Source organism: Chaetura pelagica, unplaced genomic scaffold, assembly GCF_000747805.2.
Source record: "Chaetura pelagica isolate M959 unplaced genomic scaffold, ChaPel_1.0 scaffold109, whole genome shotgun sequence".
NCBI classification, from domain to species: domain Eukaryota; kingdom Metazoa; phylum Chordata; class Aves; order Apodiformes; family Apodidae; genus Chaetura; species Chaetura pelagica.
Genome location: NW_009970725.1, coordinates 4,406,287 through 4,431,465, shown reverse-complemented (window position 1 = coordinate 4,431,465; position 25,179 = coordinate 4,406,287). Strand labels below are relative to the sequence as shown.

Below are 25,179 nucleotides of genomic sequence, written 5' to 3'. Positions count from 1 at the left end.
GTTGAGACAAAGGACAAGGAGAGTTCTTCACTGATTAAGGTCCCAGGCGAAACTGACTCAACTTGGGGAAAAAATAGTGATTTAATTTCACACTAATCAAACACACACAGGACACAGAAAACACAGAGAGCAGTTCTTGCATATGTTACCCCACCCCTCCCTTCTTCCTGGGCCTAATCCCTTTGTTCCCGGTTTCTCTCCCTCCTTCCCTCCAGCAGCACAGGGGGACAGGGGATGGGGTTTAGAGTCAGTTCACAGGCTGGTGGTTCCTGCTGCTCCTTCCTCACGAAGAAGGATTCCTTACAGTCCTTCCCTGCTTCCCCATGGGGTCCCTCCCATGAGAGAGAGTCCTCCACTAACTTCTCTTTCATGAGTCCTTCCCACAAGGTCCAGAGCTGCTCCAGCCTGGGCTTCCCACAGAGTCACAGGCTCCTTTGGGAACAAATTCCCCTTGCACCGGCGTTTTCCAAAGCTGGGCAACCAGAGTCCACAGGCAGCAAATCCTCTGGCCACAAAATCCAAGTCCAGTGGCCAAGTTCACCCCTCCTGGTGCCTTCAGGCATGAGTGCAGGGGGACAGCTGCCATCTCGCCATGGGTTACCGGGAAACTTGTGCTTGGGCACCTTCTTTCCCTTCTTCCTCACCAACCACTGGCACCACTCTCCTTCCCCAGCACAGCTCTTCTTCCCCCAGGTGCCTCTCTGCTCAGGTGTTATAGCTGTTCTTTCCTATGTTAATCGCTGAGGTGCATCTATTGTCCCTCTAATGGCTCCTTGGCTGGGTTTTGGAGCAGGGGGAGCTTCTCAGCTTCTTACGGGAGCCAATCCTGGTGCCCTTCCCCCGCTACCAAAAAACCCACCAAACAAGAACACATATATTCTCAGGAGCTTCAAGACAGGGAGAGCACAAAAGATATTTAAACATAGGCTTCTTGTGTCAACTGAGATGCATTCTGGTACGTAGTCTAGTACCCAACTTCCTCAAAAGGTTGTAAGTCCCCTGTAGGATCTGGGTTGTATGTCCCCAGAATGTGTTTATATTAATATCTTTAGGACACCCCAGGGCATCTCAAAAAATAACTGGCTGTGTGTAGACTACAGAGTTCTTCTGAAGCTGGCTTAGTCTGTGAGTCCTTAGCAGTGCTTATCCCCTTCTTTAGACATATATGCTGTATACCTTTAGCTACCATGTATAGTTCTGCAGTTTTCCTTTTCACTGCTCTGAAATCCAGCCTTTAACAGTTCTGAAATAAATTCATAACTGGGCACTTAATAGATTATTTGAATCTATTATTTCTTTGGCTCCTTCTTGTACAATCAAAGGTGAGATCTTACCCTTTTGCCTTTTGTTGCTGTTATAAATTGCATTAAGCACCTCAATGCAGCAGATTTGTGCTGAAGACGGATTAAAAAAAAAGGACAGTATCAACATTAGCTTTGTCTCTGTATCCCTCTAGTTTTTCTCCTGTGTTGCATACTGGACTTCTTTCATCATCTTGCACCTAATGCACTTAGAGCATTATTTCTTTTGAAGTTTGATGTGTCCCTTGCCAACTGTGTTTAATATTGGCCCATTATGCCATGTTCTGCTGGTATTCTTGCTTAGTAAGTTGACCTCATTTTCATTCCCTTCATGCTGTGAGATCAACAGTGAGATCCTAACTAAGACAATGTGGTCTCATTGTATAATCCCCATTATTCCTTTGCAGGAGGCTTTGCACTCCATGTGTTCAGTATTGTTTATTTTAAAAACGATGAGATTTCTTTAACTCCTTTTTCACTAGCATCAAGTTCTTGTGGATTCTCCCAACTAATTCTGCATTTATGAGTGTCACAGTTTTAGCTGATGACCAGGTGATAACAATAACATATGTTCTCTGTTATTCCCCCACTACCCTCCCGGGGTAAGATAAAGAGGGGAATAAGGAAGAGAGATTTTAAATTGGAATGAAAAAAAACCACCAATACTAGAATAGGTTTAATAAATTAGCAATAATCAGAGGATGCCTTCAGTTGGAAAGGACCTCTAAAGGTCATCTACTCCAACACCCCTACAGCAAGCAGGGACATCTCCAACTATAACAGTTTGCTCAGAGCCCCATCAAACCTCTCATCTTGAATGTCTCCAGGGACAGGGTCTCCAACACCTCACTAAGCAACCTGTTTCAGTGATCCACCACCTTCACATTAAAGAACAAATGTATCCACAGTGCTTGTATGTAATTCTACTCTGCGTGGCAAAGGGAGCAGGGGTTTTTTAAGTTTTCAGTAGTTTATTACAAGGTAGATGGCCTTTAAAAATGGCATTGCCTTGTGTTTTATATTGAGCTTTATTAGCATTAGCAGGAATTCATTTGGTGAGTGCTCTTCTTGTTACACCTTTCTGTTCTTGCAGTGTACTACCTCTTTGTAGCTTTCTGGTATCCAGTTTCTTAGCAGTTTGGCACAGAGGAGGTTGGTATTGATTCACTTCCAAATGAAGACATGTAAATTAGTGTGTCTGCAAGTGTCTAAACTCCCATAACAGATGATGCAGATGAAGTCAATACATGAACAAAGAGCCTGAAGAGCTATTTGACTCACTGTAAAGTAGATGCCAACTTACTGGTCAGCTGAATAGTCCTCTAGGCTCCACTGACTGCATCAGCTAGACCTCTGTTGATTGTAATAGGAGACTGGAAGCCTAGGCCACATCTAGACATTTACATTAGTTGTTTTAATCTTAAACTGAATTTCAGCCAAAAATGCCACCACCCTCCATTACTTTTTAAGTGATGTTTGTATAATGCTGTAAGGTCTAAGCTTGTGTGCCTTTTACAGTAACACTATAGAAGTCAGCACCACACAGCTGTTAGATCACTGCTCCCTGGTGGAATGGAGGAGAGAATTAGTGGAAGGGTTAAAGTGAGAAAACTCATGGGTTGAGGTAAAGGCAGTTTAGTATGTAAAGCAAAAGCCACAGACACAAGCAAAGCAAAACAAGGAATTCATTCACCACTTCCCAAGAGCAGGCAGGAGTTCAGCTATCTCCAGGGGAGCAGGGCTCCATCACAGGTAACAGTGATTTGGAAAGACAAATGCCACCACTCCAGAGGTCCGTCCTACTTACTTCTTCCCCAGCTTTATATGCTGAGCATGACATCATATGGCATGGAATGTCCCTTTGGTCAGTTGGGGTCAGCTGTCCCAGCTGTGTCCCCTTCCAGCCCCTTATGCACCCCCAGCCTGCTTGCTGGTGGGGTGAGGTGAGAAGCAGAAAGGGCTTTGACACTGTGTGAGCTCTGCTCAGCAGTAATGAGAACATCCCTGAATTACCAATACTGTTTTCACCACAAATCCAAAACATACTACCTCCTATGGAGAAAATTAACTGTTTCCCAGCCAAAACAGGCACAATTGGGCCGAACTTACTTTTACACTTTTTATCTTCCATTACATATACTGCTTCACAAGCAGTAAAGTCTCAGGCCTAAGATCAATATTTGCTATTAAGATAGTTGGTAACCATAAATAGTTACTGCTTACAGATGTATTTGGGTGGCTAAAGTAGTCTGAGTAGCTAGCCCATTTTAAAACATAGGGACTTTAAAGAGAAGGCAATTCATCCTGTTACAATATGAACCACCAAGCTTGGTCGTAAGCACTGAGATCTGTTTCGTGCTGACAGACACTGTGGCAGGAAGAAACAATTAATGCATCTGACTTTGTGGTCACCAGTAGGAAGCAGAGGAAATTTATAGGATCAACAAACATGAATTTGGATGTGATTGGCCTACCCAATATAATGATGTGTAAGAAAAGCATAAAATTAGTCACCAAGGTGTGTGCTCCAAAGTACTCACCCTTTTTACAGTCGTTTGCATTCAGAGGATGTCAAATTGGTAGAAAGTTATGCATGTTGAGACATGCATTGTGTTGTTTCAATCTCTTCTAAAGCTTACACTCACTTTTTACTATATTTGATAGCAAAAATCAGGGATTTTGCGGAGCTAGAGAGCATCTGATACACAACATAACTATTGATGTTCTCTTTGAATTCGGGTTGTGAGCAGGTGTTTCATGCGGACTAGCTTAGATAGCAAATATAGAGGCCCTAATTAAGGAGCCTAATATTCTTCATGCATCCTTTACTGTTAGTGGAAACAGGAGTTCTTCCAGAGTGATGATGCAGAGTACCTAAACTGAGTGTTTGTTTCTGTATACTGGAACACAAACAGTTCTGTTTATTGGAGAGAGTTCCCCTTAGTATTAGAGATTTGCGGGAGGAAATACAGATACTGGTCTTCTCTGTCACCTATGAACTTTTGCTCTATGACCGTCAGGAGTAAAATGAGCTATGCCTGGTATATTGTCTAGCCAACTCTCTGAAGTCTTTGCCTTTAGAAAGTCAGTCACTAAGGTGCCGCACCTTCAGATGCTTTATTTGCACAGTACAGACATCACAGGTCAGCTTGATGCTGGTCCCCAGTACTGGAGAATCATATTTGTTCCATGTTATAAAATGTCAGTGGTGTCTCTCCACATACATAAATAAAACAAAGTATTTCCTGTGTGTGATATAACTGCTGCTAAATTTTTCATTTTCAATATGTTGGAGGCTTTAATATGAAAGTGTCATGGTGTATTTTATCATACCTTCTATCTTTTACTCATAATTCCTTTCACATGCCTTTGGGAAGGTCTGAATTATAGGACTGTACTTTGCCCAAGAAAAAATATAAAAGCACTAATGAGGGTTAGTAGCAGTTTGTAGAAAGTGTATTATTGCTTGAGTGATACTAAACACTGGATGAATCTTCACTCCTCTCTCTGATTTTTTTAATTTTATTTGTATTTTGGGGTGTTATGGTAAAATGGTGAGATGTTTACACATAAGCTTTAATGTAAAAAATGTTTTACTACACAGGACCTAAATATTAGATCATTAGAAGTTATATAAATACATTAGGATAAGTTTGAATAATTTGAGAGAGAAATTGTCTTCAAACATTCTAGCCAGAAAACTTAGCAGTATACATCTATGCAGTAATTGCTGTATTCCTAATAAGCCATCAGTGTACATCTTCAGGTTGAGCTACAAAAATAATTCCTGCCTTGTTAGAAGATAATTTCAGTGGAACTTGGAAAATAATTGAAGTAGTTGTTCTTGGAAAGATTACTGTTGCTTTGATACGTGTTTGACATCGGCTTTGTAGTGCAAACAGATGTTCAGTTTTAGCAGATATGTTTTGAGGTTGGGTGGATGTTTTTGTTTGCTTTCAGTAAAAAGAACTTTTAAAAACCATTGTGAATTCTGCACAGAAGTATTAATTAGAAAACATCATTCTACCATTGTGCTTGATCAGAAAAACAGAAATCTGAAGCTTAACAGAATAAAACATAAACTTTCTAAGACATGTTTGTTGTTCCAGATCATTGACACACTCTGTTGGACAGCATCTTTTAGATACCATAAAAATTAATAGTGTATTTAAAAACTGCTTTATTGAGATGTTTCTTGAAATTCTAATTTACATCTAGTGGTTAATTATGCTGATTCTATCATCAGAGCATAGAGAGGGAAATATACCATTTGGGTTCAAGATTTTCCATTTCCACTTCAACTTTTTGAGTTAACGTGGAAGTGTGTTCTCTGGATGTGGTAATAAAACAAGATTTCAGTAAAGGTGGTTAGCTAATATTGTAGGAGGAAGACATCTTAGACCTTCCAAGTCTGGAATTTAGCTGTTCCAGCTATTTAAATCTTCCATGAGTTTTGTGGTCCATGAACCACAGGTCTCAGGGGAGGTCCTTCTCTGCCCATTCAGCAAAGGCAGTGACTATCATGAACTCAGCAGTGACTTCTTGAGTTTGCTCTTTATAGATTTTGTAACCTAAGTATCTTAACATTGTATTTGCAATCTTATGAACATAGTTCCCTGGTACTTGTAAGCTCCAACAATTAGTAACTAAGGTTGGTAATGTAGTGTTAGTGTAGTGCACGTTTTCCAATGAAGTCCATAAATGAACTGTTGTTCCACTGCTAGTTGACCTGTACTATTGTTTTTCTTAGGTAACTCACTGCAGTCTTCTCATTCTCCCTTTTTGCTATTCTTCTAGTTTTGTGTCCCTCCCCCCTATTTTACTTCCACTTCGCATTTTACTTACTGCTTGGCTTTTTTTCCTGTCCACAAGAACTAATGAACTTTGCCTGTGGCCTTGCAGATACTTGCTTTCTGTTCTTGAGATCCAGCTTGTGCTTTTATCTCAGGTAGACTAGTTAACATTTGAATTTGGTTGAACCTCTTACTAGCATTTAGCTTCAGATTTGCACTTTCTTTTTCATACCTTCTAAGAAACTGTGCACCCAAAAACTTGGCACTTTTTTTTCCAAAATATATTAGCCATATTACTCTTTCCTGCAAAACACTGTCAGGCTTAGGGATAAAATCTTTAATCTATTTGGAGTAGAACCTAAATTGATGGAAGTGAGTGTTACTATTTCATCTCCTTATATGTTGAAAAGTCACTTCAGCACTTGCCTTTGAGTAACCAATAATTGTTTATTTAGTAACATGTGATTCTTTTGTTTGTAACTTCTTGCATTACTTTTTCAGGATTTTGTCTAAGTGCTATTTTCAGCCATACACTGGTTGGTTTCTGCAGGTGTGAGAGGGACTGGTATCTAAAAATATCACTTTATCAATTCTGGAATTAAATACTTCTTGAAAAGTTAATTTGTGCATCATGTGAAAAGTGAAATAAAATAATGTGTCATACCATTTTGATGTATACAATAAGTATATGTTGTTTATGGTCCTTCTCTTGTCTCGCTAATTTTGTTTTCTTGCTGATTCTCCAGCATATTTCACTGTTTATTTCCAATTAGTCATAGCTTATCTGTAATTAATACGCATGTGTTCCCCAACCCACATCATGAGATGCCTGGAAGCCTTCTATTTCCACCCTACTTGAATGCAAATCCTGACTTGTTGGTAAAACAATGCCACGTAGCCAGAAATCCCAGGCAGCAGTGCCATAGGTTCATATCCTGCTGAGGGACCCTGCTACTGTCTGCTGTTTTCTTGCTTTAACCAAATGCCTTTAGCATTGCCTATTGTACAAAGTTCATGCTTATCAATCTATCTCTCTTTTTACTACTTTCCATCTTTCTGGCTTACTCCCTTGAGATTACTGTGGGACAGGATGTCACCTAGAGAATGATTAAAGTAGCAAAGACTGTTTTGAAAGTAGAGCCACTATTGTCAGTGAAATACAGAGCTCAGCAAGGGAGATACAACTAAATATCATTTAATGTTTCTGACACATCTGCTTCTTTCTGGTTCCAATTCAGAACAAGCACTGAGAATTAGGGGATATTACATAGCTAAAACATATGTTAATATTCTGGAAAATGTGATGGATTTTACTGCTAGATCACAAATGGTGTTGTCAAACATTTATCTCTTAGTTACCTTAAATATGTAAAATACTAAGACTGTTTGTTCTAGCAATGTTACGTCTTCTGCTGTTTCCTCTTTCTATTCATTTGCTAGTTTGTTTTTATTGTGTTCATTTATTATGCTAGAGGTGATACCCAGTGCTAATTTGTTTTATGTAATTACTTTTTCTAGTTACTAGAAGTCCTTCAATAATCAGACATAGCCTCAGACAACCTGACAATAAGCATTAAGCTTTATTAGGAAAAAAGAAAGCGTAGTTGTTGGATTTCTTTAAAAAATTATTGTAGAAAATACTGTGATTAAGCCTTTAATAGTGTTTTATCAATTAATTCTTGACAGATGTAGAAAATAAAAATAATTATAATGTTCTTCCACAGTTTTCATTGTCAATGCCTATAAAATATATGTATAACTAGTTTTAGTTTTAAAAGCTGAGTTTACACCAGTTATTTTGTTAAGGTTACCTGTCATCCCCTGTTCTGCCAGTACAGCATGTTAGCTAACATGACTATTAGGCTTATTTAAAATCAGCAAAGACACTGTCTTCGTTACATTTAATTCCAGGCAGATGCACAAGTACCATAATGATCTTGATTTTTGATTGTGTACACTAGCACTAGACATAGGGACAAGATAGAAGGCTGTGATTAAAACACATCAATCAGTTGTAAACTGAGTTGTCAGTAATGCTGGAGACTGAGGAGAGCACACTGATGCTGGATTAGCCCACTTGCATTTTACGGTAACAGCTATAATGAAAGTGCTGGTTTAGTAATAGTAGGTAATTGTCTTTGTTATTCCCACTCCCTATCTCTGTTCCCTTAATTGGAACTCTGTTTCTACGTGATCTCAGCTGGCACTATTTCTGACACTATCTTCTGCCACCATCGGTTTATTTTCTAGATGGGAAGTGATGGAGTTTTGCGCCTCAGTAGTTCTGCTCTGAATAATGAGTTCTTCGCGTACGCAGCGCAGGGGTGGAAGCAGCGATTGGCAGAAGGTAACTCTGCTTGTTCTCAGATTTACTGAAGGTTAATTGTTTTTATGAAGAATGTCTCTGTTTCTGCATTCGATAAATACTTTTAGAATGTAGTGTAACACACCAGTAATTCAGCAGAAGAAAAATTGCTGATTCCATTTTGAATTTGGTGTACATTTTTACAGCTTGCTGTGGCAGCTTATTTTGACAGTTGAAAAACAAAAAACCACACCACAAGCTTTTTCAGTACACCCAGCCTTGTAAATATAAATGCATGCAACTAAATCCTACCAATATACTTTTGAAATAGTGATGTTATGTGGTAAATAAAATCTCTCTGTGTCACACGCACTTCTGGTTTCCAGTATTTTCATTTGGAATCCTTGGATGACTGTAACAGAAATCACTGTATGTCATCTTTGTATCTGTAATTTATAATTTCCCATATTAAGCTAATACTTGACAACTTTTATTCAATATGTTAGTATTTGTTTTTTAGGAGAATTTACACCAGAAATGCAGTTGCGCATCAGACAAGAGATTGAAAAGGAAAAGAAAACAGAACCTTGGAAAGAAAAATTCTTTGAAAGGTTTTATGGTGAAAAGTAAGTATTGAAGCAAATAAAAGCAATTTTTTATTTTATTTTAGGAGGAAATAAAAATATAATTCCCTGCTTCACATATCACGATCATATGCTGTAAAAGTTAATAAAGCAGTTATCAAAGGCAGTAATTCTCCAGTATAAGAAGTTCTGGGGAGAATTGCAGTGGTGTGTCTGCACTTGAATTGCAATTGCCTTTTAAAAGGTTCATAACTCATCCAGAAAAATTCATTCCTAGAAAAGCTTAAGACACAAGGCTCAAGCATGTGAGTATTTTCTAATTACCTTTTAAAAGATAGCATTAGGGCAATTCACTCCTCTTGCAGAATATAAATACAGCTTCTACAGACTAGAAGACCAGTAAAAATATTTCTGTAGTGTGTTTTTATTTCATTTTTTTCTAAGCTAGTTGCAGAGTTTCTAAATTCAAGTAGTTTTTTATTGTTGGACTGAGTTGGCCTTTTGCTGGAGTAGAATATATGACATAGAAGAAATATTGGCTAGAGACAAAAGAAAGTGACAATTACTAGTCTGATTTTAGAAGCAAACTGCAAAGAAGATATAAATTCCCTTTAACTAGCTAGAATTTATTAGATAATACCACTCCAGGTGCACAACTGGGGCAAGTCAGCATAGTTTTATTGGTGATGATACAGAGATGGCAATGTGCAGCAGCTGAAGATTCGGTTCTTATATTCAGTTTTCTTAAAAATCAAAATTTAAGGAGATTCACATATTTTTAAAATTCATGAGCCTTCCTTTAAAAATTGCTTAAAAAATGTAATCCTTTACATCTTTGTAAATTGCATCTTTGTTTTTAAAAATATAAAGTATTGAAAGCATTAGTTACTATAAAGTATAAACTAATTCTTTAAAAGTTAGTGCTTTTAAAAAAAATATTATTTTCAGGTATTTTTTAATGGAATTTATGCATAATAATCAGCAGATAAAAATTTGCCATGGGAACTGTCACCACATGAGATGTCTTAGTTTTGTCGGTAGATGTTTTTTACTGAGGAAATACAGGGCATGGGGAACACTTCATATAAGTGATTAATGTAAAGATCAAGGCATTACCTAAAGGATTTCTGCAGTAGTATTGCTACTTCTCAAAATCCACTGCCTTGGACCACAGGGAAATATAGTGAAGACAGCAGCAAATGGACAGATCCTATTTAATATTTTATTTTGCTCATCCTTGTTAGGTCCTTTCTCCCAGTGTGAATACTATTTCTGTGCTTTACATATAAAAGGTATATAGGGTCTTAGTGTGGCAGACTTTCTTATTGTTAAGTGCTTAATGTCTTACTTAACAGCTTTGAGACCTCAGCATAGTCCATGTGTTGATCCCTTGCAGTATAAAAAAAAATATCAATTAGGTTTTTAGATAAGGAACATATTAGCTCTTCATTATACATGTCAAAAGAAGAGTCAGTTACAGGAAAGGGCCATGTAAGGTATTGCCATAGGGCCTTCTGCAAGCAGTAGAAGTTTTGTACCAGCAAAGCGTGAGCACCTCGCTCTAGCTGAAGCCTGTTCCTCAGTCACAAATGAGTGTCACATGCACAGAGAATTACACTTAAAATTTTACAGAGCCAGCAGTCCTGCTGTGCTGGCTGAATGCTGGACACTATAATGGTTGGCAGATAATTATTTGGTCTGCAATGATATGTGTCATCTGGGTTGATAGGTTCCTGACATCAACATTGTTATACAAAATGTCACATTGCATATAATTTCCATTTTGACTACAGTATTGAATCTGGTCCCTCCTGCCCTTTCCCCAGCCTGTGTTGTTTCACTTACATTCTTCTTCCTGGCTGTTATGTAGGCAGATTCTGCTATGCTGCTAGGCCAGATCAAAGTACTTTTTCTCAGTATTTTCCAACTGAATGTTAGCTTTTGCTATAGTTTCCACCTTGTGTAAGTTCTCTCACCTTTTTTCACCTTGGTTTTTAAACTTGATTTGAGTATGATTTGGATTTGTCTCTTTTCAGCTATGCTGATTCATCTGAAGTAGCAAATTCTGAAGCCTTCCTGAGCTGTTTCTCACATGTACTGTCTGCAAAATAGGTGTCTCTTGCAGTCTAACTTGCTCACTTTACAGTCAATGGTATTATTGCTCTGACCTCAGCTAGTTTGATCTTTTAATATTCCATAAATAAACTAAAATTTCACCTTATATTTAGAGAAGGACCATTAATAGATGCAGAAACTTTGTAAACATTTTTACACACTCTGCAGATTATGCCATTCAGAGAGTGCTTCTTCCATGTTAACTCTGCACGTTATGTTTCTTGTGTTTGCTCTTATCTGTACCCAGACTGTTTATCGTGAGACTGTCAGCTGTAATTTACTTCAATCTGTTTATATTCTCTTTCCACTTCCTCGGGGTTATTCATTTTTCCTCTCTCTGACTGTCTTTAAAAAACAAAAAGTTAATTCTGCAGTCATTTATCTAGGATAAGCTGATGCATGTTGCCAGAAATCTATGTTCTTCTTGCTTGTTGCCTCAGGATTGCAAGGGTTATGCTATATTGTCTCAATATATTATTTCTTTTCCCACTCTTGAGGGAGTTACATGTCATAACAGTGCTGCCAGCTCACTAAATCAAAGTTTTAATTTTGGGTAGACCTCCTAAATTTATTGCTGATTTAGTAATTTAGTCTTTTTTTTTTTTCCCCCCTGCTGCGACTTATCACAGCACTGAAATATCAGCATCCATACATCCTTGAGTAGCTGTTTTTTTTATTTCATGACTGCATTCACTTTATCAGTTGAATCCTCAATATATTATTTCTTTTCCCACTCTTGAGGGAGTTACATGTCATAACAGTGCTGCCAGCTCACTAAATCAAAGTTTTAATTTTGGGTAGACCTCCTAAATTTATTGCTGATTTAGTAATTTAGTCTTTTTTTTTTTTCCCCCCTGCTGCGACTTATCACAGCACTGAAATATCAGCATCCATACATCCTTGAGTAGCTGTTTTTTTATTTCATGACTGCATTCACTTTATCAGTTGAATCCTGTCCTTAGCACTTTCATTGATGGCCATTTACTGCTGTGCTCCTATTTTTGTGCTGTTTTGCAAACTTCTGGTGTCCTTTTCTCTAAGGAAGAAGACACATCAGCTGTTCGTCTTGTAATCTGAGGTTGCCTTAAGGATGGTGATCTTGAGCCTTCTCCTTTTGAAAGCTTTTTTCTTCACTGCAGTAGTTTCTTCAAAATAGTAGTACTTTCTATACTGCAAAGAAATTACTAAGACTCTGTACGTGCTCTACTGGCATTTTTTCTTCATTATCTTACTTTTCTTACACTTTTTCCTCTTCACTGTGTTACTAGAATGTGTGTATTTTTGTGGTGTCCTTGAGACACTTGCATTCACCTTTATCTTGTCCTTCATTACTTTGTTGATTTCCATTCCATAAAGTTAACTATCAGGTAATAACTTTTTGTGATGTAAGCCAGCTAGAGAAAATAGACCACTTACTTGGTTTTCAATAATGCAGTGGATTTCTTTCCCCTCCTCATTTTCCTGAAAAAACTTTTGCTCATTTACACAAAGAATTTTAGAGGAAGTTACTCACCTAAACCTGGCTAAACTAAGCTTATAACTTAAACTTAGACTATATAGGGAACCTATAGTCTGTATGGAAAACAGACACATCTGAAATGCATTCAATGCGGGAGGTATAAATTTGCTGTTCTGAATTGCTCTCAGCATATTGATGGTATGGGGAGACTTTATACATATCAAGTGACTAGTAGTAGGCAGTATTACTCTGAGAGTACAACCACAGATTTTGGATTTTTACATGTTTATTCTATACTTCAATATACATGGACCTTTATAGTCTTTATATCCTCTCGCTGCACACTGGCAAATTATCTTTCATGATTTCTGAATATCTTTTTTGGTCACTTATTTCCATATTATTCTGTTGTTTGGTTAAAAAGAGAACAGGGATCAAAAATCTGTTAATTAGATTAGGAAATCCTTAAAACCATGAAATGTCTTTTAAGGCCTCAATCCCAGCTTTTGTGTTTTTTCTACAGTTATGGAATTACTGAGGCACAAAGTCTGCTTGAAAAATCTTACTAAAGATGTTGAACACCTGTAGTCCCACTGTCCTTAGGAGGAAATGAGGATGTCAGAGCACATACATATTTTAAAATAATCTTTTCTTTCTTTCTTTTTTGGCCTTTGGGTTTTGTTTTGTGAGGTTTTTTATTCTGTGAAAGTAGTAAAACTTCTTTTAAACTAGCATTTCAGAAGGTAGGAAAATCTTCAGAAGTATACATATGAAGGGTTCTTTTGTACTTTATCCCTGATAATGAATGCATAGTTGATAAATGTGTCTTTTTACCTTGTTAAGAATGTTAAACTTATTTTTAATTACGGTGACATCGAATTAGTATTATACCTATAGATCTGTTTACTTAGAAATGGTTTTCTCTTAAATGAAGTATTTACTTTGCTGAAAGAATGGAGCAAAATCACACAGCCTGTCAGCTGAGATCTTTATAATTGACATGAGTTGCAAAAGGAGGCTGAAGTGAAATTGTTTTGATTTTCATCATAAATTTGAAATTACTGCCAAATTACAAAATTGAAGCACATGCTTCTCCTTATTAGGTTTAGTTACAGGTTTTTCTTTAATGTGCAGCATTTAAGCTATGTTGCTGGTTGTGTTGACCCTAAATCCCTATTCTGTTGTCATCCCTGTGGTGAAAAAGCCTTTTAAATTTGTGTGCTTTTCTTTAGATTGGGAATGTCAAGAGGGGAATCTATGAAACTCACTGCAGTGCAGAATAATGATGAAAGTGAAAGCAATTCTTTGTGTGGATCTTCTGGCACACCTGGTCCTTCTAAGCAAGCAACCTTTGAGGACCAAGAAGAGAAAGGTGCTAAAATTACACCTTCACCGGAGGGAGATTATTGTCCATCTCTTTGTAATATGGAACAGGTTCCTGTCAAAGATGCAACAGCAGACTCTGAGGATATACTGATACCTGAAGAATCAGTCATTCAGGAGGAGATTGCTGAAGAGGTTGAGACAAGTATTTGTGAATGCCAAGAGGAGAACCATAAAACAGAACATGAGTTTTCTGAGGAGTCAGTAAGTCCAGCTGGCACAAATGAAGAAACAGAGGCAGTACAGCTTGCAGACAGCACTGAGTCCTGTGTCATGATGAATGATGTAACTGATACTGTATCTCACATTGAAATTAAGGTGGAGTTGAAGTCAGAAAGCCCTCAGGAGGAGATGTCAGTTGTGATAGATCAGCTGGAAGATTGCATATCACCAGCACAATCAGCTTCATCCACAAACTCTGTCAGTGATACAGCAGAGAAGGAATCTGAGTCTGCAAAAGAGCTAATTGCACCAGAAATGCAAAATGCTGCTCTGGAAGGTTCTTTGTTCACTGGAGGAGGCATTGCAGTGGATATGGAGCTTCAAAGTGACCCCGAGGAACAGTCATCTGAGAATGCTTGTATTTCTGAAACTTCCTTTTCCTCTGGAAGTCCAGATGGACCATGTGTTTGTATTGCCTCTCCTGGAGGAGACACTCAGTCAACTTCAGAGGAACCCTGTACTCCAGTATCTCTTGAAACAGCTTGCTCATCTGAAGTGTCCAGTACTGAAAATATTGATGGAGATATTCAGCAAAAGGCCAGGGATGAAAACTTGCACACACCTTTAATGTCAGAAATCTCACCAATGTCCACTTCACCTGTAACCTCAGAAGCATCTCTGATGTCAAATTTACCTTTAACATCAGAGGCATCACCAGCTTCTAATTTACCTTTAACATCAGAAACATCTCCAATGTCTGATTTGCCTTTAGCATCAGAAACATCTTCAGTATCTTCTGTTCTTCTAACTTCTGAAACACTTGTGGCAAATAGTTTGCCTCTTCCATCAGAGACATCTCCAGTTTCTAATTCCCCAAGCAATGAAAGACTAATTCTGCCACAAAGGAAATCACCTTGTTTGTTGGAAGACTCCCTTCCCACTTTGAAAGAAGAAAGCTCTGCCATTTCTAAAGTGGTTCCAGAAGAGAATCTTGTTATTCAGCCAAAGCAACTTCAGAGTGCCCCTGCAAATTTGAAAGTTGGTCCACTAGCAATTATACCTGATACGTCAGTGTTGGAAGAGTCCCAAAGCAAAAACCTAAGTCACCAGCCATGTAAGTCACATTCTGAAACTGAAAAACCCTACATTGCATCCATACCAGAACACTCGCCTCCAGAGGTGATCAAAATTAAAAATCACAGTGTTCAGCAAAGAGGTGAGAAGAAAGGAACACTCTTGCCATCAGAAGTAGCTGTCTTATCGGAAGGACCAGTCGGCAAAAATATCGAATTGCTTCCAACGAAGCCACATGATAAACTATATACCTCATCTCTAGAGAAAGCTACGCTCTCTGAAGTGTGCAGGAGTAAACCTCACAAGCAGACAGGCAGCAACCAAAGCCGTCTAGAGAGTTCACATTCTTCCAAGTCATTAGAACCCACAAAATCACCTGAAGTGAGGAATGAAAGTAGAGACCCAGAGATCCCAAAGAGGAAAACAGCAGAACAGCACAGTTTTGGAATCTTCAAAGAGAAGAGAGCTAGAATAGATGACGATCAGCCTAACCGTAGTGCTTCATCAACAAGTCCGTCTGATAAAGATCAGCCACCCAGAGAAGAACCCCGAGTTCCACCACTTAAGGTAAAGTAAGGAACAAACAGGCTGACTTGAAAACAAAAGGTTTATTATCTCCCTCTTGCTGACTGCACATGGTGTATTTTTTTGTGGAGATGTGAGGGGTGTTAGTACTGATGGTCTCACTTTCCTGTTAAATTCCTACCATGCCGGGTTTCTTCTGATATGTATATACTTATTCAGGGTCTTTGCTAAAAAATTGCTTTTATGTGAGGGAAGGTTGTCCAGGATCCATGGCTTAATCTATTTCAAGAGCTTCCCCATGGTTTATACAGTGCTACTTGTTTTTCTAATTCCCCACCTGTATTATTTGCTTGTTCTCCTGCAGATTACTTCTCCAGCAAGCATGAATAATACCATAGCCAATACTAAAAAAAACCATCAAGAGCCTTAATCCAGGAAGAGAATCTATAGTCAGAATAGTTGGAGACCCCTGTACAAGCCGAGAGCATGGGGCAGGCTGAAGATTCCCCCATATAATTAATTGAAATTAAAGACCTGGCTATTAGGGGGAAGTACCTAATTGATATATGTATAGAAATCTTTGTTGATGGCAAAGCAAAAGGTTAAAAAGATACACCAACTAACCAAACATTTTTATGTATATCATTCTGCTATGTAAGAAAATTAATTCCAGTTGAAAACATTTTGTTGTGGGTTTCTTTTTCCTAACAATAGAGGCTCAGAGTTTTGACCCTTTTAATTTTGTACATGATGACATCAGCCAATCCAATTTGCTGAACTTAAACCATTGACTTTGCAATACTAGTTCCTGACTATTCAGAATTGTCCTTTTCTGCATTTATTTTTAACTGCTGCAATCAGCGAACATTGTTAATATGGCCAGGAGGGCAAATAGGCTAACTGTTTTAATCACCAGTGCGGCAGCATATTTCAACTAATTTATTTTTATGAGCAGTGATGCAATTGGAAGTTAGCCCATTTTGAGTTTAGTGATGTGCTTTCATATTTGGAAGGTCTCTATCTAGCCTAATAAATTCTAATCACTCTCTAAGGACAAAGGAAAATAGATCACTAGGGAATTGGAAAAGGTCATCACTATAATAATAAAAATATTCAAGTGCTCCTTTAGCAGTTCTGATGATGCAAAGTAGATACTGAAAAAAGGTGCTACCGAAACAGAAAGCAAAATGTTTTAAAGTACTCTGAGTTTGTGATATTCTTTAATATATTTTCAAGTAAATGTTAAAGCCTCACAGTATTAGTCATGAGTGTTTATTTACAAGCAAAAATTTAGCTCCTGGGAAAACTGAAGTATTCCAGCCCTCCAGACCAGCATAAAAATGTATGGTTATATAAATGGTTATATGTTTCAGTACCATCTAGATATTGATTTCCACTCATCTCTTACGGAAAATCAGAAGCTATCAACCTTGCACAGTCTTAAGAACTGAATCTCCCTGAAGCTTCCAGCCAATGAATGAGAATACTGAAAAATTGGCAAGCATTTAAAAAAATAATTTTGGACAATCAATTCTAGTATATTTTTTTGTGTAACAAATGTTTGTCTCTTGGGTTATGTCACCAAGAAACCCACTATCCTGAAAAACAACCCTAGTTCTCCTACATCGTTGATGGGTTTTACTTCCCACCATACCCAACAACTACTTTTTCTACAAATATCGTGTCGTTTTCTTCCTAGTCCCTTTCTGAAGAGTAATCACAGCATTACCGCTAAGTCCTGTTACTGTGGACAGCCAATAACATATATTGCTTTTAAGAAATTTAACTTACTTTTGCCAACCTTTGCATAGTCTGAGAGAATGTATGAGTTATAAAGTGGTCACAGGACTCTTAATCTTTAATCCTGAAATCAGATGTGCCTAATTGGAAACATAATAATAATCCCAGTAATTTTACAGGTTATTATTTTGCTTAAATGTTTAGGTCTTTAAAACTTTAGTTATTGCATTTGTAGTATGTTTAGGTTTGAGTATTTAATTTTTTGAAATGCAGTAATGTAGGACGTATCTCAGGGATGTACTAAAGCAAGTCTCTTAAAATTGTGAATGAGGAAATGAAAGGAGTATCCTTTGGTGATTTACTTCTTTTATACCACTACTCTAAAGTGCTCTGTGGTGTAACATGAAAAACAGGTTCAGTGGAGACACTGCTACATCCTATTTAAAGGCAGGATTTGTTGTCTGGTATGTGAGTAAAAGACAAGCTGTTCCTAATATCTTAGTCATTGGAGACCAAGGAGCAAATGCATTACATGATTGTTATTTTTTCACACACCTTCAGCAAGTGCTTATTTGTAGGCTCTTTTCCAGTATCACTGCACTAGGCTTGTTGATGATCTCAGTTAGATACACTGCATATAAAACAGGTCTGACAAATTGTGTCAGATAAGCATCATGTTGTCATCCAGTTCAATCTTTCTTCCTGTCAAAAGGATCGATGTGAGTAGGCTAATACGGTGTCAGTTTTTCATGCTGCAGGATGATAAAATACTGAAGTCTATTAGCATTATTTTGTAGCATTTTTCTGTCCAGCTGCACTGAGAAATAATTCCCTTCATTACGTTTCTCTGACCCTTTGAAAGACAGCTGATGATTTTAGCAAGTCAGTGATCTCATTAAAATTACTGTGGTGTTTTGTTTGTTTCCCTTCCTTTAGATTCAGCTTTCAAAAATTGGACCACCATTTATCATCAAGAGCCAACCTGTTTCTAAACCAGAGCCTCGGGTTTCCCCAAGTACGTCGGTCAGCAGCGGGAGAAACACTGGGGCTAGAACTCTTGCAGATATCAAAGCAAGAGCTCAGCAAGCAAGAGCCCAAAGAGAAGCTGCAGCTGCAGCAGCCGTGGCAGCAGCTGCGAGCATAGTCTCTGGAGCAATGGGGACCCCATGCGAAGGTGGGAAGACAAGAACACTGGCACACATCAAGGAGCAAACAAAGGCCAAGCTATTTGCAAAGCATCAAGCCAGAGCTCATTTACTCCAGACTAATAAAGAATCCAAGTCTCAGTTCAGCTCAAAGGAAAGTACCTCATCTCTGGAGATACCAGCTTCTACTGACACAAAGACTGAAGGTTCTACCGGTGTCATTATAGTTAATCCTAACTGCAGGTCCCCTAGCAACAAGTCTGCTCATCACCGCGAGGCTACGGCTTTGTTGCAGCAGTCACTTAACACAGCTACATTACCAGAAACTGCTACTGAGATACCTGTGCACAGTTCTGATGAAAATATACCTATGCCACAATTGTGTGAGAAAATTATTTCATCTACCTCTACTGAAAGTAACAGTGTGCCAGTGCTTTATAATAAAAGTTCGGTCTCTGTGTCTGTTTGCAGCACTGCTATGTCTGGAGCAATTAAAGAACTTTCTTTTGCAAGTTCTGTTGATAAATCCTCTGTTTTAATGTCTGTTGACAGTGCAAACACAGCAGTTTCAGCGTGTAATATCAATATGCTGAAAACCATCCCAGGGGCTGATACTCCATGCATAACTGTTGGACCAAAATGTGTTGATAACAGTAACGTACCAGTCTCCATAGACAGTGCGGCCTTATCAAGCGCCATGGATGAGAAGAGGCTGCCGATACCAAGTAGCAATGCGAGTAACGCAGTCTCCAGTCATTACGCCACCGTGGTGCCAGCTTCATCTCTTGCAAATAATTTGCCAAATCATCTCTCTGGTAGTTCCGTACTGATTCCCCCAGTGGGGACTACCAACAGGTTTTCTTCTGATAAGATAGCCATAACTGGGTGTAACGAGCAGAGCACTGTCTCCATTCACACGACTGCTAGGTCAGCTCTAAGCTGCAGTGAGGCCCTTGCAGTGGCAGATTCTGTTGCAAGGCCGCCCATTTCAATGTTTACTGGTAACATGGTGACAATAAGCTCTTATGAAAATGCTACTAAATTAAATGCTGATCTCTTAGAAAAAAGCTCTGGAGCACGAAACCGAATGGATCTCTCTTGTAAATCTCAGCCAGTGAGCTTTGCACAAACTGCCATGAATAGGTCTATACCTTGCAAGGTCATTGTTGACCACACTACAAATCTGAATTCCAGTCTGTCCCTTTCTTCTTCTATTGAAAATGCAGAGAACAGCATTGACCTGCAGAGCAGACCTGTAAGGACAGAAGCTGCCTTACAAAGTATAGCCTGTCCTCAGGTGTCTGTCATAAGCAGGCCTGAAGCAGTCTCTAATGAAAGCCTTGAGCACAGTTCCGGCTTTCTCACCATCACAGCAAAGCAAGACAGCAAGAACTTGCAGGCAGGTTGTTCAAGTCTTCGAGAAGTGCCTCTTGCTCCTCAAGATAAATTAAATGAGGTGGTTACTCCCAGCCAAGGTTTTGCTGAGCAATTAAGGGGTCCTTCAGCATTTAAAAATGAAGCAGATGCTGCCTGTGCCAATCAGTATAATGCTAACAATAGAATTTGTTGGCATGATGAAGAGGCAATGAGCACAGACCAGCCAGTGGTCAGCCATCTTCACTCCGGTAAGCATAAGGAATACGTAGAGCAAAACTGCCTAAAAAATGTCAAAACCGAACCTTCCAGTTACCCACAAATGTCAGAACTGCAGTCCAGGAGTCTGTTGCCGAGCATTGCTGTTCCTGTGAAAGCGGAAACTAACGAGTCTGACAAGTGCTTCAGGATGGACACCGAGGATTTTACAGGACCTGAAATGCCTGCCCAGGCTGCGGAAATAGCCACGAGTGTGCAGCCACCACAGACCTCCAAGGCATCCATTGCGGACTCCATGGAAGACTCCCTGTCCCTGACAACAGAAACCCTGAAGAGAGTTACCGGTGCCGGCGGCTCTAGCTGTCGCTTGTCGTCAGTGGAGGCCAACAATCCTTTAGTGACACAGTTACTGCAAGGAAATCTGCCTCTAGAGAAAGTGCTGCCGCAGCCCAGATCAGGAGCCAAACTAGAAATTAACAGGCTTCCCTTGCCTTTGCAAACTACCTCAGTATGTAAAACAGCGGTGTCCGAGAGAAATATTGTTGAACATCCTTCCAACTCTCCTAATCCAGATGGTAAAGGGTTTACAACAGGCAGCATAGCCCCTCTACAAATCAGAAAGCGTGAAAACCATCCGAAAAAGAGGATGGCCAGGACTGTAGGGGAACATGCTCAAATTAAATGTGAGCCTGGGAAAGTGTCGATGGACACAGATGTTAAAGTGGCTCCTTGTGTAATTAGTTCCAGCATGAATCAGCTAGGGCATGGTCAGCCATTTAAGCAGGAGTGGCTGAGCAAACATGCCATTCAGAACCAAATCGCTCACAGCCCAGAGATCAAGCAGCAGAAGAGGCCTCTGCCTTCATGCAGTTTCCAGCAGAGCTTATTTCATATTGATAAAAATGGCAGCTTTCATGCAGATGCTAGTACCTCACATAGACAGCATTTTTACCAAATGTCCATGGCTGCAAGAGGCCCCATTCCTACGGCAGCTTTGTTGCAAACTACTTCAAAAGGCCCACCTGGCTGCAACGCATTTACTTTTAGCAGACACCTGGAACAGAAGGGCTTGGGAGATGTGAATATTTCTACAGCAGCTCACCAGCTGAGGCTAGGAAGTGTGTTTTCCCCCAATATTCAAATTAAGGAAGGTGATGACATTGCCAGTGCCTCTCAGACTCTGCAGAGCAAAACATTAGTGCATCCCCCTCCGCCCCTGCCACCTCCTCCCCCTCCTCACCCAAATGCAGAAGTCCCCTCTGATCAAAAACAACCGACAGTTACTATGGAAACCACTAAAAGACTTAGTTGGCCTCAGCCAGCAAGCATCTGTAGCAATATAAAATCTGAACCTATTTCTTTTGAGGAAGGTTTAAGAAGCAGCTGCGAACTGGGCATGAAGCAAGCTTCCTATGATCAGAACGAAGTGAAAGAACAGTTAAAAGCATTTGCATTAAAAAATGCAGATTTCTCTTCCTATTTACTCTCTGAGCCACAGAAGCCTTTTACCCAACTTGCTGCTCAGAAAATACAGACGCAGCACCCGCAGCAGCAGCAGCAGCAGCTCTGTGGGAATTACCCAACAATACACTTCGGTAGCACAAGCTTCAAAAGGGCGGCATCTGCAATTGAGAAATCAATTGGGATTTTAGGAAGTGGCTCGAACACTGCCACAGGTCTGCCTAACCAGAACGCCCAGATCCCGGTTCAGAAATTTGCTGACAGCAGCAATGCCGATGAACTGGAACTGAAATGCTCCTGCAGGCTGAAAGCCATGATCGTGTGCAAAGGCTGCGGAGCCTTCTGTCATGATGACTGCATAGGGCCTTCCAAACTGTGTGTAGCTTGTCTGGTTGTACGGTAGGAACTGAGTCAAAGATGCAGTATCCCTGATCAGCGTGGGAGTGCAGGACAAAGGAACAGAGAATTGGAACCCTTTAGGCCACTGAAGGTTTGCAACTAGTTGATTGACTTGGGGTTTTTTTATTATTATTATTATTTTTATTATTATTTTCTTCCCCGTGGTGCTTTCCGAATTTAGTTATTCCTGCCTGAGTGCCATTTTCTGGGAAGAAGAGGAAACCTGTAGAAGTAGTTTGTTTGTTTGTTTGTTTTTTAAAAAAAGCCTTGTTACTGGACCTTCCATGAGCTCTCTTGCTGTGCTAAAAAAAAAAAAAGAAAGAAAGAGAAAGAAAGAAAGAAAAAAAAAGGCATTGGTGCATGTCATTTATAGCTTCTATTTATTTGCACAAAGTGCAGCACGTTTTTTCTCCACTTTCTGATGGCTGATGCAATCTGCAGGTTAAATATCAGTGGAAGAATTAACTCTGCAAGAACTGGAGTAACTATGCAGAATGAATAACACTGAATAGTGACTGTTTTGAGTGGGGTACTACAAAGGTGCAGAGTAGCAGCTGTAGTAGCTTCTAGGTTGGTTTGCAGTTTTTCTGCTGATAGGATCATTTTCTTCTAATGACTTTCACTATCTAGGGCTAAAATATAGTCACTCCACCTAGAAAAAAGGAAAAAATAAAATAAAATAAAAAAAGAGAAATTTAGATTGTTAGAGGAGTTTCCTTACATGCCCGCCAGGGACTGTGGAACTCAAGTCTTACTCATCTCTTCTTGTTGATTCCTTCAGAAAGATTTGTGTATGCGGTGGGTTAGTGGGACCAACACTGGAATCACATTGGCTTCATTAGAGTCCAGAGAAAGTAACTTATCTACTGGGGATAAGAAACCTGTTTTCTCTTCTGGTTTCCCACACAGATATTCTTTATTTGTATTCGTCTCCCTACTCTGTCCACTTGAATTGTCAATCCCAAATATAAATATATAGAGAGAAAGTCAGACTTACGTAATAGGTTCTGGATGTTTTAGCCTTTCTGTGGCCTAAAAATGAGCTGTTCTTATGATGAATTAATACAGAAAGATTCTAATTGCATATTGTTTGAATATTAGATTATAATTTGTTTTACCTGTTATGTGAGTTACTTTATTTAAATAACATCTCAGAGTTTTGCCATTTGAAGTAATTCTTGGAATTACTTACAGCTCTGACTGTTGTGTTTTTTTTTCTCAAAGGAATTCAGACCCCTTTTAGAAATTTGGAAGGAAAAAGGCATTTTTAAAAGGGATACTGCATTTTTAAGCTAACCTTCAGTATTTATCCAGTACTGTATTGACATTTAGGACTATAGCTGCATTCCAGATGCACTAGCTACCATAACAGCAGAGAAGAAAAATGATAATTTGGAGGCCGTATTCACCTAAAATGAAAACATTATAAAGGGATAAAGCACATGCAGTTGCTGGGGAGATGGGTTCTTTTTCACTCCTACTTCAAGATCACAAAATGTGGAGTGCAAGTCATCCATCTGCTAGTGTGTGGTTGGGTCTGCCCAAATGTCAGCATCAGAGAGAAATGTTATTTTTACCATTACAGTAGAACCTCACTAATCTGAAGACCTTACAATCTGCTCATGATTTTCCTTCCACAAGTTTTGGAGAGCAGTGTAGTAAGAATGTGTAAGATGTAATACTGCTTGGATTTTATGATGCATTTACTGTTGCATTCTGAAATATTAATGACAGAACTACACTTAGGAAATAAAAAGTATCCTACATTTTACACTCTACATTTTTAATATGATCTTTGTTTCCATACTTACTCATAAGCTGTGACCAGTCTCCCTGACAGGGGTATACGTTAGTGAGGATCTACTGAATGGAGGAACCACATTTATTTCTTGTGGGACCATTTTCACAAACATGATAAATGCCATTTATTGTCTTAAAAGTGAGCTGGAATATCTACAATGTACATTCCTGTCATAGGAAGCTTTATGGTGCACCTTGATGTTCTCTCTTATTGTAATTAGCAACATATCAATCTTATTTTTGACACTGTGTGGTACAAAAACCATTTATAATTACACTAACAAATTTGTTGCTGATACAACAATATATTTTTTCTATACAAAAGTGCTCCTTAATATGACACGTGAGTTAAGAAGCAGTTTTTCAAGTCTTCTGGTAAGAAAATAAGCCAGACAAGCAAAAACCTTGAAGTAATCACATGAAAATTAGCATCCAGTGCTACTCCAGCTGCTGGCAAAACAGTGACGGGAAAACACTCATGAGTAAGCATGAGTGCGGTCAGTTAATGCAATTCAAATTCATATTTGAGGAGCCTTTGTATTCAGAATTGTATTGCATTGTATTTATAGTTGGTAGAGGTAGGATACTTCTATTTAAAACAAAGAGAGCAACCAGTCGTGGACTTTTAATAACCTATGTTTATAAGCCTGCTGGGAATCCTCATTTCTAGCTCAGGTTTTCCTGTCCACAGCACATAAGTCAGTATTTATTTGTATTTGCGTCTTGAAATACTTCTTGTATTGACTGACATAATTCAGAAATAAATTCTGGCCACAAAATAGTTTTACTGTGTTCAAAAGATAAGAATGTGACTAATGTGGTAGACAACTCATTCATGTCATATTTTCATTTTTGTATGAGGATTGCAACTTGCATGTGTGAGGTCATGATAAAATGTTATTTAGAATGGCATTAGACTGGATGGTGCTATGTTACGTTACACAACTGACCAAAATCTTCCACTCTTTTCATTTTTGAGTCATTGGAGTTGTACCAGGAATAAATTTGACCAATTAGTTAGCAACAGTCATGAAGGGTTGTTACAATTGTTTGTAATGTATGGGTATTAAAATACTCAGAAGCAACTGTGGTGATATAGGAGCCTGACTGAATCCTAACGTGACTGAAAAATTTACTTGGGATTCTGGTCTCACACAAAGTCTTGGGGAAGAGCGACCCTTGGTCTTCAATAAGAACACAATCAAGTTTAGAGGTTAATTTTCAATTGCTTCTTTTGTTTGTTTGTTGAATTGTCCAGGTTTCAGGCCCAATGTAATTGTTTTCTAATGGCCATTCAGTTTGCGCCGTTGGGTGTTAATAGTTTATGCACTGAAAAGCGG

At 38.8% G+C, this 25,179-nt stretch overlaps 1 protein-coding gene across 1 annotated transcript in view; it reads left to right on the top strand.

Moving 5' to 3' along the window:
• Positions 1 to 22,043, top strand: part of ASXL3 (additional sex combs like transcriptional regulator 3) — a 102,441-nt gene extending 80,398 nt beyond the window's left edge. The window contains exons 9-12 of the mRNA XM_010006824.1: positions 8,345 to 8,441; positions 8,920 to 9,025; positions 13,790 to 15,743; positions 18,378 to 22,043. Of these exons, the coding sequence (XP_010005126.1) occupies positions 8,345 to 8,441; positions 8,920 to 9,025; positions 13,790 to 15,743; positions 18,378 to 22,043 (5,823 nt within the window). The remainder of the gene's footprint in view (positions 1 to 8,344; positions 8,442 to 8,919; positions 9,026 to 13,789; positions 15,744 to 18,377) is intronic.
• The last annotated feature ends 3,136 nt before the right edge of the window (positions 22,044 to 25,179 follow it).